The 12,828-nt window shown below is 42.3% G+C and overlaps 2 protein-coding genes across 2 annotated transcripts in view; one reads left to right on the forward strand and one right to left on the reverse strand.

The window, feature by feature from the left end:
- The window catches only part of MRPL45 (mitochondrial ribosomal protein L45), a 390,432-nt gene that overhangs the window by 179,018 nt on the left and 198,586 nt on the right, over positions 1-12,828 (forward strand). The window lies entirely within an intron of this gene.
- KPNB1 (karyopherin subunit beta 1) overlaps positions 1-12,828 on the reverse strand; it is a 36,905-nt gene that overhangs the window by 22,992 nt on the left and 1,085 nt on the right. The window contains exons 3-6 of the mRNA XM_050762595.1: positions 10,501-10,683; positions 5,547-5,747; positions 4,335-4,487; positions 1,394-1,453 (exon numbers count right to left, since the gene is read on the reverse strand). Of these exons, the coding sequence (XP_050618552.1) occupies positions 1,394-1,453; positions 4,335-4,487; positions 5,547-5,747; positions 10,501-10,683 (597 nt within the window). The remainder of the gene's footprint in view (positions 1-1,393; positions 1,454-4,334; positions 4,488-5,546; positions 5,748-10,500; positions 10,684-12,828) is intronic.

Raw genomic sequence — 12,828 nt, forward strand, 5'->3', positions numbered from 1 at the left:
TGATGGGATCTCAGCTCGCTGCAACCTCCACCTACCAGGTTCAAGCGATTCTCCTGCCTCAGCCTCCTGAGTAGCTGAGATTACAGACATGCGCCTGTGAAGTGTTGAGATTACAGGCGTAAGCCACTGCGCCTGGCCTCAGTCCTCTTTTTTTTTGTATTAAAGGTGCGTGTGGAACCCATGGTAGGGCTAAATTCACTAATACTATTCAGACTGAAGATGTTACTTCTACCTTCTTGAAGGGTCAGGTTTCCGGTATAGCAATAGCAAAGCTGTTTTTTTTTTTTTTTTTTTTTTTTTTTGAGACAGGGTCTTGCTCTGTCATCTAGGCTGGAGTGCAGTGGCCGGATCTCAGCTGACTGCAAGCTCCGCCTCCCGGGTTCACGCCATTCTCCTCCCTCAGCCTCCCGAGTAGCTGGGACTACAGGCGCCCGCCACCTCGCCCGGCTAGTTTTTTGTATTTTTTAGTAGAGACGGGGTTTCACCGGGTTCGCCAGGATGGTCTCAATCTCCTGACCTTGTGATCCGCCCGTCTCGGCCTCCTGTTTTAATGGCTAAAGTGGAAAACAATCACTTGAATAAGTGATTGTTGGCAATAAAGTAGCAAATCACTAGGCAATAAAGTAGCAAAGCCAATCAAAAACTTTTTCTCCCTTAACTGTTTGTGTATACATATATTTTTAGTAGAAACGGCTTGAATAACCTACGGCAATGAAGTAGCAAAGCTGATCAAAAATGTCTTCTCCCTTAACTGTTTATTTGTGTATATTTTTTAGTAGAGATGGTGTCACTATGTTGCCCAGGTTGTTCTCCAACTTCTGACCTCAGTGATCCTCCTGCTTTGGCCTCCCAAATTGCTGGGATTATAGTGTGAGCCACCACACTGGCCCCTTAAACCTTTTTTAAGAGGATGGCAACCTCCATTACAATTCTTCCCTCTTCTCCAATGTTTTTATTAATATTAATTATCATGATTACTTTTTGAGATGGAGTCTCACTCTGTTTGCAGTGGCATGATCTCAGCTCACTGCAACCTCCGCCTCCCAGGTTCAAGCAATTCTTGTACCTCAGCCTCCCCAGCAGCTGGGACTACAGGCACGTGCCACCACACCCAGCTAATTTTTTTGTATTTTTAGTAGAGACAGGGTTTCACCATGTTGGCCAGACTGGTATGAAACTCCTAACCTCAGATAATCTGCTTGCCATGGCCTCCCAAAGTGCTGGGATTACAAGTGTGAGCCACCATGCCCAGCCAGAATATTAATTATTAGTAACAATCAAACCTTATTGCTGAAGTCAACTGATTCCCAATATTTCAAACTTATATTAGATTTGACATTTCCTAGGAAAGATGTGAGACAGATTTTTCACATAACCTTACCCTTATACTTACCCTCGTATCTGGACACTGTGTGGCTTCACAGACCACCTGCATAATAAAGTGCCTTTCAGACTGTAGGAAGAATAAAAATAAAGAGAATTAGGAGAGCATAACCTGTACATAGGAAGATTTCCAGACTCCCTCTACAAGGAAAACCGCTCGCTCCCTCAGGGCCCCACACAGCCCTGCCTGGTACAATCAAGCCACTCTCCCTTGAGATGGTACCGCACTATAAAGGCTATAAAGAGTTTACCTTCGGTGTCTGCTATGTGACTTGCCCTCCAATGAGGTCCCTAATCTTTTAATCTCCAAGATGACCTTCACTAACAAAGACTTCAGGGAGGAAACAGAAAAATGTAGGTCACGAGGTTTAAATAAAAATGGTTGGTTAAAAGATAAAAATCCACATGTAGGAAAATCAATTTCCTTATAGTTAAAATATAAGAGAATTCAAAACATCTGCTTTATTTCAGAGACCAAATTTGTTTTCTGAGAGGTAGCAAATTCACATCAAATGTGGCGAGAAAAGGGAGAATAGAGTAATGAACTTTATGTGCTACCCTCCTAAATCTTCCAAAATCTATTAAGGAAAAATCCAGTTTTTTAATCAATTAGAATTGCCATTTGCTCTGGGGTTTCAGACCTTTCCAAAGTCAAGAAATGGTAAAAAGCCAGCTAAAGTGTCAACAAACATATATATAGAAATACTTTCAGACCATGACCCTGGCAATTTTACTTGTAGGTATTTACCCAAAAGGACTGAAAGCAGAGTCTCAAAGACACACATGCATACCCATGTTCATAGCAGCATTACCCACAATAGCCAAAAGGTGGAAGCAAGCCAAATGGCCATGGATGGACGACTAGATAAACAAAATGTGGCATATACATACAATGGAATATTAATCACCCTTGAAAAGCAAATTTTGACAAATGCTACCCCTTAGATGAATCTCGAGGATATCATATTAAAACAAACCAGTTGCAAAAAGACAAATATTATATTATTCCACTTACGTAAGGTATTTTGTTAGAGTAGTAAAATACATAGAAACTGAAAGTAAAATGATGGTTACCAGTGGCTGAGAAAAGGGGAAATGAGGAGTTGTTGTTCAGTATGTACAGTTTCAGTTTTGCAAGATGAAAAAGTTGTGGAGACTGTTTCCACAGCAATGTGAATCTACTTAACTGTACGTTTAAAAATGATTTAAGATGGTAAGTTTTATGTTATTCATTGCATTTTCAGCCAAAAGTTTATATACATATTATATATACACACAAAACGTTTACATATATATTATTCACATACATATACATGTGTATATATACATATATCTACACACACACACACACACATATATGTATTTTTTTTTGGAGACAGAGTCTTGCTCTGTTGCCCAGGCTGAAGTACAGTGGTGCAATCTTGAGCCTTGAACTCCCAGGCTCAAGTGATCCTCCCACCTCAGCTTCCCAAGTAGCTGGGATTATAGGCATGTGCCAGAACACCTGGCTATATCCTGTTTCTTAAAAACACCTTCCTAAGGTGGTATGAAACAGACCAATTGCCATAATTTTTATTTATTTCATTTTTCATTCTTTTTCTTTCCATTATAAGCCCTGTAAACACAAGAGCTCACAAAGCTGGTTAAAAACTCAGTTGTTCCTCTCCACAGAAATCTTTATTTTTTTAGAGATAGGGTCTTGTTACATCGCCCAGGCTAGTCTCAAACTCCTCGCTTCAAGTGATCCTCTTGCCTTGATGGCCCAAAGTGTTGGGATTACCAGATGTGAGCCCCAGCACCTAGCCTCCCCAAAATCTTTAGTACAAGGCAAAAGATTTAAAAGATTTACACAACCGGCCGGGCGCGGTGGCTCAAGCCTGTAATCCCAGCACTTTGGGAGGCCGAGACGGGCGGATCACAAGGTCAGGAGATCGAGACCATCCTGGCTAACACGGTGAAACCCCATCTCTACTAAAAAATACAAAAAAGTAGCCGGGTGAGGTGGCGGGCGCCTGTAGTCCCAGCTACTCGGAAGGCTGAGGCAGGAGAATGGCGTAAATCTGGGAGGCGGAGCTTGCAGTGAGCTGAGATCCGGCCACCGCACCCCAGCCTGGGCGGCAGAGCAAGACTCCGTCTCAAAAAAAAAAAAAAAAAAAAAAAAAAAAAAAGATTTACACAACCTTAAAAGAAACCAAAGTAAACCAAAGTATATAGTACATACCATAATTTCTTTCTTTCTTTTTTTTTTTTTTTTTTTTTTTGAGACAGTCTTGCTCTGTTGCTCAGGCTGGAATACAGCGGTGCAATCTCAGCTCACTGCAACCTCTGCCTCCCAGGTTCAAGTGATTCTCCTGCCTCGGCCTCCTGAGTAGCTGGGATTACAGGCGTACGCCACCACGCCCGGCTAATTTTTTTGTATTTTTAGTAGAGATGGGGTTTCACCATGTTGGTCAGGCTGGTCTCGAACTCCTGACCTGATGATCCACCCTCCCCCCGCAACCGGCCTCCCAGAGTACTGGGATTACAGGCTTGAGCCACCGTGCCCAGCCTATTTCTTTCTTTTAAGAGACTGTATCTGACTTTGTTGCTCAGGCTGGCCTTGAACAACTGGCCTCAAGCAATCCTCCCGCCTCAACCTCTGAAGTAGCTGGAGTACAAGTATGCACCACCATGCCCTATAATTTTAAAAAACCCAACAACATTCCACGCTTTGGACTGCAAAAGGAAAAACTTAAGCTTAGAAACACTTTATTTCCAAAAGCATGATGAGAAATGGCAAACACTCCATGGGCATATCTCACACAATACAAACTGGACTAAACTGGAAACAAATACTTCTAAGTAGGTGGTACTTTCTAAATCATAAACTTAAGAAAACAAAACAAAAAACTTACATTTAACTCCTTCATCCTTTACTGTCTGAATCTATACCTTATTGTGAAAAAACTTACCTCTTTATCAAAGTTTGCTTTGGTGAACTCCAACGAGTTCAGGAGTGCATTAGTAGCAGCTAGCTTCACATTATTACTAGGCTCTTCTTTCCTCATCCCCTGGATTATGGCAGTCAGAATCTCATTGGATTTATCTTGTAGCTGCTCTGGGTCCTGTAACAAGCAAAGAAGTGCAATGAATATACAGTCGGCCCTCTGCAGCCATGGGTTACACATCTGTGGACTCAAGCAACTATGGATTGAAAATATTTAGAGGAAAAAAAATGGATGGTTGCATTTGTACTGCACCAAAAGGTGCGTGTACACCTTTTTTTCTTGTCATCATTCCCTTAATACAGTATACCAACTATTAATATAACATTTACATTGAATTAGGTATTGTAAGTATTCTAGAGATGATTTAAAGTAAAAGTATATGGGAGGATGTGCATAGGTTATATGCAAATACTATACCATTTTATATAACAGACTTGAACATCTGAGGATTTTGGTACCTGAGGAAGGTGTTAGAATCAATCCACCCCAGAAGACTGCCATAAGGAGCTAAAATATTAGCTTTTTTCCCCCTTCTGTGCAAATGGAGATGGCAGTCTGTTGGTGTTTTCCAGGCCATCTGTACTCTATGGTAAAGCTTCAGGACATTTAAGGGCCAAGGCCAAGGATCAACACCTGGGCACATCTAGGGAGTCTAAGTCCAGGTCAAGTGCTGTGGGCTCCTGTGTTTCATAAAGTCTATATATTAAAATAGACACCAAGAGTGGTAACCTCATCAGGAACAACAGTGCTGGGAGGGCTGCATCTAAAATACCTTGTCTCCAGTGGCTAAACCAACTACATCAAGTGTTGGCAAAACTTTCCGTAATGTAGTAAATTAAAATGCACCACAACAATCATGGTACATTCAGGATCTTAAGAAAAAGGATTGGTCAGGGATGCTCCAAATGAGAATATCCTCATTTTGTAAGTCTAGAATCTAAGACTCTTCAAACATGGACTTCTGTTTTCAGTTTGTGATCAAGTTTCTTAACTTTAGGGCATGATTTGTAATGTGAAGACAGAGGCCTAGGGGAAATAAATCAGTCTTACTTTCAAAACACTGTGCAATTTAGCTTGGCTTTCTTCGTGATTGAATAAGGTAGTACCAATATCATTCATGTCACAGCTAGAGGCAATCAGAGGTATATAAACCAGATACATTAGGCAAGCACTTACTATATCTTGGCAAATATAACCGATAGCTTCCAATGTCGACTCCTTCATGTGCTCTGTGCTGTTGGGGTTTGTGACATTGGCCACCAGCTGAGGAATGAGTTCTGGCCACTGGTTTACTGGGATCTCTGCACAAGCAATACCAGCCACACACTGTGAGGCAGAACTAGGCCGGTAAGTTTCTGTGCCCAATGTCTGCAAAACCTGCACCAAAAAAGACAAAAGATACAAACTTCTAACACTATTTGACCACATTTTGCCCACCACCACACTTCTTATATTAGTGTCTCTGAATTCTTCTTTTTTTTTTTCTTTTTTAAGACAGGGTCTCACTCTATTGCCCGGATTGGAGTGCAGTGGCACCGTCACAGCTCACCGTAGCCTCACCTCTATGGTGCAATCTATCCTCCCGCCTCAGCCTCCTGAGTACCTGAACTACAGGGGTGGATATGCAGACATACCCAGCTATTTTTTGTAGAGACAGGGCATCACCATATTGTCCAGGCTCTTAAAAAAAAAAAAAAAAAAGGAAATACAAGGCCTTACTCTGTTGTCCATGGTGGAGTGCAGTAGCATAACCATAGTGCAGTGGCACAACGATACTGCAGCCTCGACCTCCCAGGCCTCCCCAAGTAGCTTAGACTTGCAGGCACGTGCCATCCCACCTAGCTAACTTTTTTGGATTTTTAGTAGAGATGGGGGTCTCCCTATGTTGCCGAGGCTGGTCTCAAATTCCTGGCTTCCCAAAGTGCTAGGATTACAGGTGTGAGCCACTGCGCCCAGGCAGCTGTCTCAGAATTCTTTTTTTTTTTTTTTTGGAGACAAAGTCTCGCTCTTGTCCCCCAGGCTAGAGCGTGATGGCGCAATCTCAGCTCACTGCAACCTCCGCCTCCCGGGTTCAAGAGATTCTCCTGCCTTAGCACCTCCCGCCAAGTAGCTGGGATTACAGGCGCCTGCCACCATGCCCAGCTAGTTTTTGTATTTTTAGTAGATGGGGTTTCACCATGTTGGCCAGGCTGGTCTCGAACTCCTGACCTCAGGTGATCCACCCACCTCGGCCTACCAAAGTGCTGGGATTACAGGCATGAGCCACCGTGCCTGGCCTCAGAATTCTTATCTATAATATGGAGAAGCAGAAAAGGCTGTCAGAAAAATCCAGCACAGTAGCAACATCAGCATAATCAACACTGCCCCAGAACCTAGAAATAAAACCAGTCATCCCCTGCTTCCAAAAGGAATTCTCCAAAATAACACACCTCACTTCAACCTTCAACACAAGATGGGAAACCAGAAGTTACAAGGGGAGGTAGCAGTAAATGGCAAAGGAGAGAGATGGGGACAAAACTCATCTTCCAGGCTCATTGTTGCTTTTATAACAATAACAACCTCATTTTGTGGACAGACATGGACACTAGAATGAAGCTAGTTCTGGGGCATTCAGGTGGGTCTGATTCACAGTAGATCACTATCTAATCTGATCCAAGGAGATCTCACTCATGAGACGTGGGCTGAAACAAAACGTTTTCCTTCTAATCACTGACAACCCAGCACTCTGGGTGACTTACATAGAAAGGCCTTGGTCAAGTAACAACATCACTAAATACAAAACCAAAGTTGCTGATGTTAATAACACCCATGAACTTATCTTTATATAACTTCCAATTTGAAAGGATTTGTTCTGTTTGCCCAAGAATCAAAGAACTGTTCTCTCTACCACTGACAGAATCTAGCCAGATGTCAAAACAAGATCCACTTGTCATTAAACATGTCTCGCTTGACATGGTAACCACACCACCATTTATGTAAAGGGTAATGGCACAGGTATGATAAAAGATGAAGTCACAATTGACCTAGAGTTAATCATTACCATGATCAGCTAATTCAATCAATGAACTCACTAAGAATCACCAGTCCACTCAAAGGCAAACAGTTAACTGTTCTGGCATGAATACGGGACAAAGAATAGCTGCCAGATATTTAGACCAGCTCTGCTGACTGGGTTGGATCACTTAGTATCCTGCTTTGCAGCAGCTAGTACCAATAATGAACTCCCCCTTTCCTTCTTATATGGTATATCATCATCCCTGGCCCCCACCCCCATCAGCTCTACCCAACACTAAACAGTTCTGATTGATGTTGAATGAAAGGCTTTGCTCTGGAGGACCAGCAGAGCTAGAATGGACAAAAACTGTATGTCAAAGACATGAGGGAACAAGGGGGAAAAACAAGGTGAATTGTCCAAAATGCCAGAGGCTGAATGGATATTATTAACCCAAGTCCAGGGTGCCTTCACATCGCACTACATCATATCCTAGTACATATGTGGAGTGCACTGAATCCCATTCTACTTTTACCTTTTTCCTTTAGATTGCTTTCTGAAGACTCCATATTACTTGAGGTGATTAAGAAACTACAAATGTCCAACTCCTGGGTACTAAAAGTTTTCTGTTTAAACTAGAAGTAACCTTAATAGTAATATTCAATTACCAAAAAAGAGAAACTGGCTCAATTGTGCCCCAGTATCCAGATTTCAAAAAAGATCACTGACAGTGAAACTTAGTATTAATTATCAGTTGTGCTATGAAAGAGAAAAAGGCCAAGGTAACTGTTAGCCTTTTTTTTCCCCATGCCCAAGGGCTTAACCATGCCTATACAAATTATTATCTAATATTTATTTATTTTTTTTTAAGAAACGGAGTCTCACTCTGTCACTCAGCCTGGAATGCAATGGCACAAACTTAGCTCACTGCAATCTCTGTCTCCCAGGGTCAAGCAATTCTCCTGTCTAAGCCTCCTGAGTAACTGGGACTACAGGTACCCGCTACCACAGCCAGCTAATTTTTGTATTTTCAGTAGAGACAGGGTTTTGCCATGCTGGCCAGGCTGGTCTCGAACTCCTGACCTCAGGTGATCCACTCGCCTCAGCCTCTCAAAGTGCTGGGATAACAGGCATGAGCCACTGCGCCCACTTGTTTTTTTTAAAGGTTGGTGTTAAGAGTGATGTGCCAAAAAATAAGCCAATTCCAATTCCAATTACATCTTATCCCATTTACTAGTGTGTAATTTAAGAAGATGAGAAACTGAATGGGCACTATCAGTATCGAGATTTCCAGTGATAGAATATACTTCCATTTATGTCACTTAGCTGAGAGAGAAGGAATTAAAATGTTATTATTACACAAGCAGACCCAACATGAATAGAAACAGCTCTACATATTCTAAAAAGATTTGAAACCAAGTTGGATTTAATAAGCTGGCTCCCTATCATGGGTATGCAAAATTGGTGACAGAAGGAGGTACACAACTAGATAGAGAAGTTGTTGCCTTACAGGGCACTACTTTACCTAACGCTGATATCTAGAACCAGGAATTAGCAAGTATGATGTGCATAACCGTGACCTGCACAAGTACATATGTAGGAATTCCCTACTAGTTTCCACTCAGATACCAAGGACAAAATGATGATTGCACAGGTATTTAACTCACTCCTCTTTGTGCCTTACCCATGTCAGACAGATCACTAAAGAACTTAATTTAAAAACAGCCAGGCGAAGTGGCTCACGCCTGTAATCCCAGTACTTTGGGAAGACAGGCAGGCAGATCATCAGAGGTCAGGAGTTCAAGACCAGCCTGGCCAACACGGTGAAACCCCCATCTCTACTAAAAATACAAAAATTAATTAGCCAGCCTAGTGGCGTACGCCTGTAATCCCAGCTACTCAGGAGGCTGGGGCAGGAGAATCACTTGAACCCAGGAGGTGGAGGTTGCAGTGAGCTGAGATTGCGCCATTGCACTCCAGCCTGGGCAACAGAGCAAGACTCCCTCTCAAAAAATACAAACAAACAAGCCAAAAAACAAAACAAAACACCAGTCCATATATTCTGAGTCCTTTGCTTCATTTAGAACTATAAATTTCTAATTCAACAAGACAGTAACAAGAATGTCATGATTCAAAATTCATCACCTTTTCTCCCCAAAATTCATCCCACTCTAAATGCCCTGGGAAAAAAGTCAAGTGTTTCTGAAGAAAGATTTTTTATAATTGGCTAAGTAGATAAAACACCATTAATGTCACACTCCTATTTCACAAACTCTTTGGGCCTCCAAGGCCCAAGAGATCATGTAACTTTCCTTCTGACTCCACATAGTGCCATGCTAAACCAGCAAAGATTGAGATTTAAACAGCAGAAGTTCAACAAGAGCCAGGTGCTGGTTGACTGGATAATCACTTGGGGAGACAGTTTAAAAAACATCCCTTGGCCAGGCGCAGTGGCTCATGCCTGTAATCCCAGCACTTTGGGAGGCCGAGGCAGATGGATCATGAGGTCAGGAGTTCAAGACCACTCTAGCCAAGATGGTGAACCCCCGTCTCTACTAAAAATACAAAAATTAGCTGGGCGTGGTGACGGGTGCCTGTAATCCCAGCTACTTGGGAGGCTGAGGCAGATAACTTCTTGAACCCGGGAGGCGGAGGTTGCAGTGAGCCAAGATCATGCCATTGCACTCCAGCCTGGGCAACAGAGCAAGACTCCGTCTCCAAAAAAAAAAAAAAAAAAAAAAAGTGCCTGAGCTGTACTCCAGAAGTACCAAATCGGAATTTCTGGAGAGCTGGGAAATACGTATTAACAAATTCCCTAAGTGATGTGGGTATACAGCACCAATTTATACACTACTCCCATTTGTCAAACAGATTTTTACAAATTATGACACACAATTAAAGTTTCCCAAGCTGCTGCAGCCTACCTCAATCATCTAAAAAGAATTCCAATCCATCAATGGGAATGGACAAGCTGTGTTGAGAAAGATTTAAGACAAAGACAATTTTTATCTTTAGGTGAAGTTCAAGTCCCAGAAACCTATCACACTGTCAGCTCTATCCCATGCAAATAGCAAAAGATCTGAGAAAGCAATTTCTTGTTCTCTAGGTAATATAACCAAACAGATGAGTGTTACTCACATAGTTCTTGACTTCTCGTCGAGCATTAGCATCAATAGCAAGCCACCTCTGCTGATATTGTGCCTTGATATCTGGATCTTTAGATGTCAAAGAGTTCTTGATTTGTAGACCAGCTGCAACTCTGGCAACCTGACTATTTCCTGGATTTGCCAGCACTCTGGACAGTTCCACAAGGAAAGTGGGCTGTTAAGGGAAGATAAATTTGTAAATAAAATTATCTTAGGAATTTCCACAACTGAGAATAATTTATGGAGCACTGAACCACCGGAGGAGGGGCGAGGTGGGGGGGGGAACTAATGTCTAATTTTTTTTTGGTATATCATAAGCATCTCAGGAAACCACAAAATACCTACTACAAGACTTCTATAAAAATGTTACTTAGTATATAACAGGAAGTCTTCCACTTTTCTCATGGAGCCTAGCACTTAATGAGGAATTGCAGATTTTCCTATCAAAATCATTCCTAGTACCCAAATTGTCACGTTATACCCCCTGAATTGCAAGGTTTTAGAGTATGGTAGTAGTTAGTCTTCTGTGTATACTGAGGTGTCCCAAGAATTCTTAATAATGTCTGGTACTTGAATGAATGGCTGTTACGATGCAGGTAGAAAATAAAACTGTTTATCTAAATTTCAAAAACCTTGGTCCCAAAAGAATGATCCAACTTTCCATCTCATGGCAGCAGCAGGGTAGCTTTTCATCCCATGGAAGGAGGTGATCTTTTATGAGAGAGGGAAATATAGATAAGCCTGAACAAACTTAGGAGCCTCATCCTCCGTTTTATTTGTGGGCACTCAGCAAAAAGGGAACAACGAAAAAAGCGGATTTACAAGGAAAATTGGTAAAATATTTAGAAATAGGGAAAAAGTGAAAGAAAAAAATGTTCAGGCAAGCTGTTCAAGAAAAATAACTTTGTATCTAATAATCAACAATTACTTGCTCCTATACATTTGGACTTTAGTTGAGGAATACAGTGGATCCCTGAAAAGCATGTTCTTTTGTAACCTTTTGTAATCCACAGGCCTCAAAAACTACTCCCTTTGTTTAAAAATTTAACACACACACCTCTCTCTCCAGCAAAAAAACCGTGCCCAAACAGCAAAGTTAGCAGGAAAAGCCAAAAGCAGATACATTTTTCTTACTGCTAACAAGTTCTGCAATCACAGCAGAAGATAATTCTTAAAAGTTTTATTAATTATGTACCACTAAAGAATGTTAAGAATGTTAGGAATAAGATAAAAAGCTTCTTGCAAAATTAGCAAAAGCAGAAACAGGAATAATACCCTAAATGGAATTATCAGCCTATACTAGTGGAAAAATCTATTCTAGGAAAGGATAAACAGGTTAGTTGTAAAAATTGGCACATATGAAGAACAAAAAAAAAAAATCATTCAAAGGCAGCCTGTATAAAATAAGCCTTGTCACTTTGTTGATGTTGACATTTTGCCTATATAACACAAAGAAACACATATGGTTACAATGTTATTCAGACTTATTTCCTATTACCTTTCTCAAAGATGTCAAGCATCATCCAATCCTTCCCTCTGACCCCATCTCCCAATAGGAGATGGACACCAAAGAGAAACTTAACTGGCATCTAGGCTGTTTCAACCAATCCATCCTACATTTTTATACAAAGGACCAGTCTCTAGCGGACTTAGCTTCATTTTCTCCGGACCCCTTAAATTTTAAAATATGAAAAACGAGTAACTTTCCTCTGTGATTTCATCAGGAAACAGGCCCGATCTCAAAGATGAGCCTCAGACTGTTGTCTGGGTGCAGATCCCTAGTGATTAGGTTTCTATTCATCCAGGTCAGAAGGAAAGGAAAAAAAAAAAAGGAAGAAAAAGAAAATACCCCGAGAGGAATAACCGGGCAGAAGAGGGAAAAATATTAGTGGAAATGGGTTAAGAGGCAGTCGGGTGCCAGGCCTGGCCATGAGCACACACCAAGGTAGCGAGGAAAGGGCAGAGCTCTAGGAAATAGGTGGGGAGAGCCACAGGGGCCACGGGACAGGAAGGATAAGCCGGCCGGGGTCAGACAGGGAGGGCAACCGGGCCCAGAGCTTCCACATGGCCCCTAGGCCTGACTCCCCCACCCCCACCTCTGCTGAACACGCAGCGCCGCGCAACCTAACTTCCCTTCCCTCCCTCTTTCTCCCTCCCGCTGCACCGCCGCCCTCAGGCCGCGCAATGATTGGGCGACAGGCAGCCCGGCGCGCCCCGCCATTGGCCAGTCGCAGGGCCCGGGGCGGGACACACCCACCGGCTTCCCGATGGCGGGGTTAGGTTGGACCGGGTTGGGGGGGAGGGGGACGGGATGGGGCGG

This window comes from Macaca thibetana, chromosome 16, assembly GCF_024542745.1.
Source record: "Macaca thibetana thibetana isolate TM-01 chromosome 16, ASM2454274v1, whole genome shotgun sequence".
Taxonomy (NCBI): Eukaryota; Metazoa; Chordata; class Mammalia; order Primates; family Cercopithecidae; genus Macaca; species Macaca thibetana.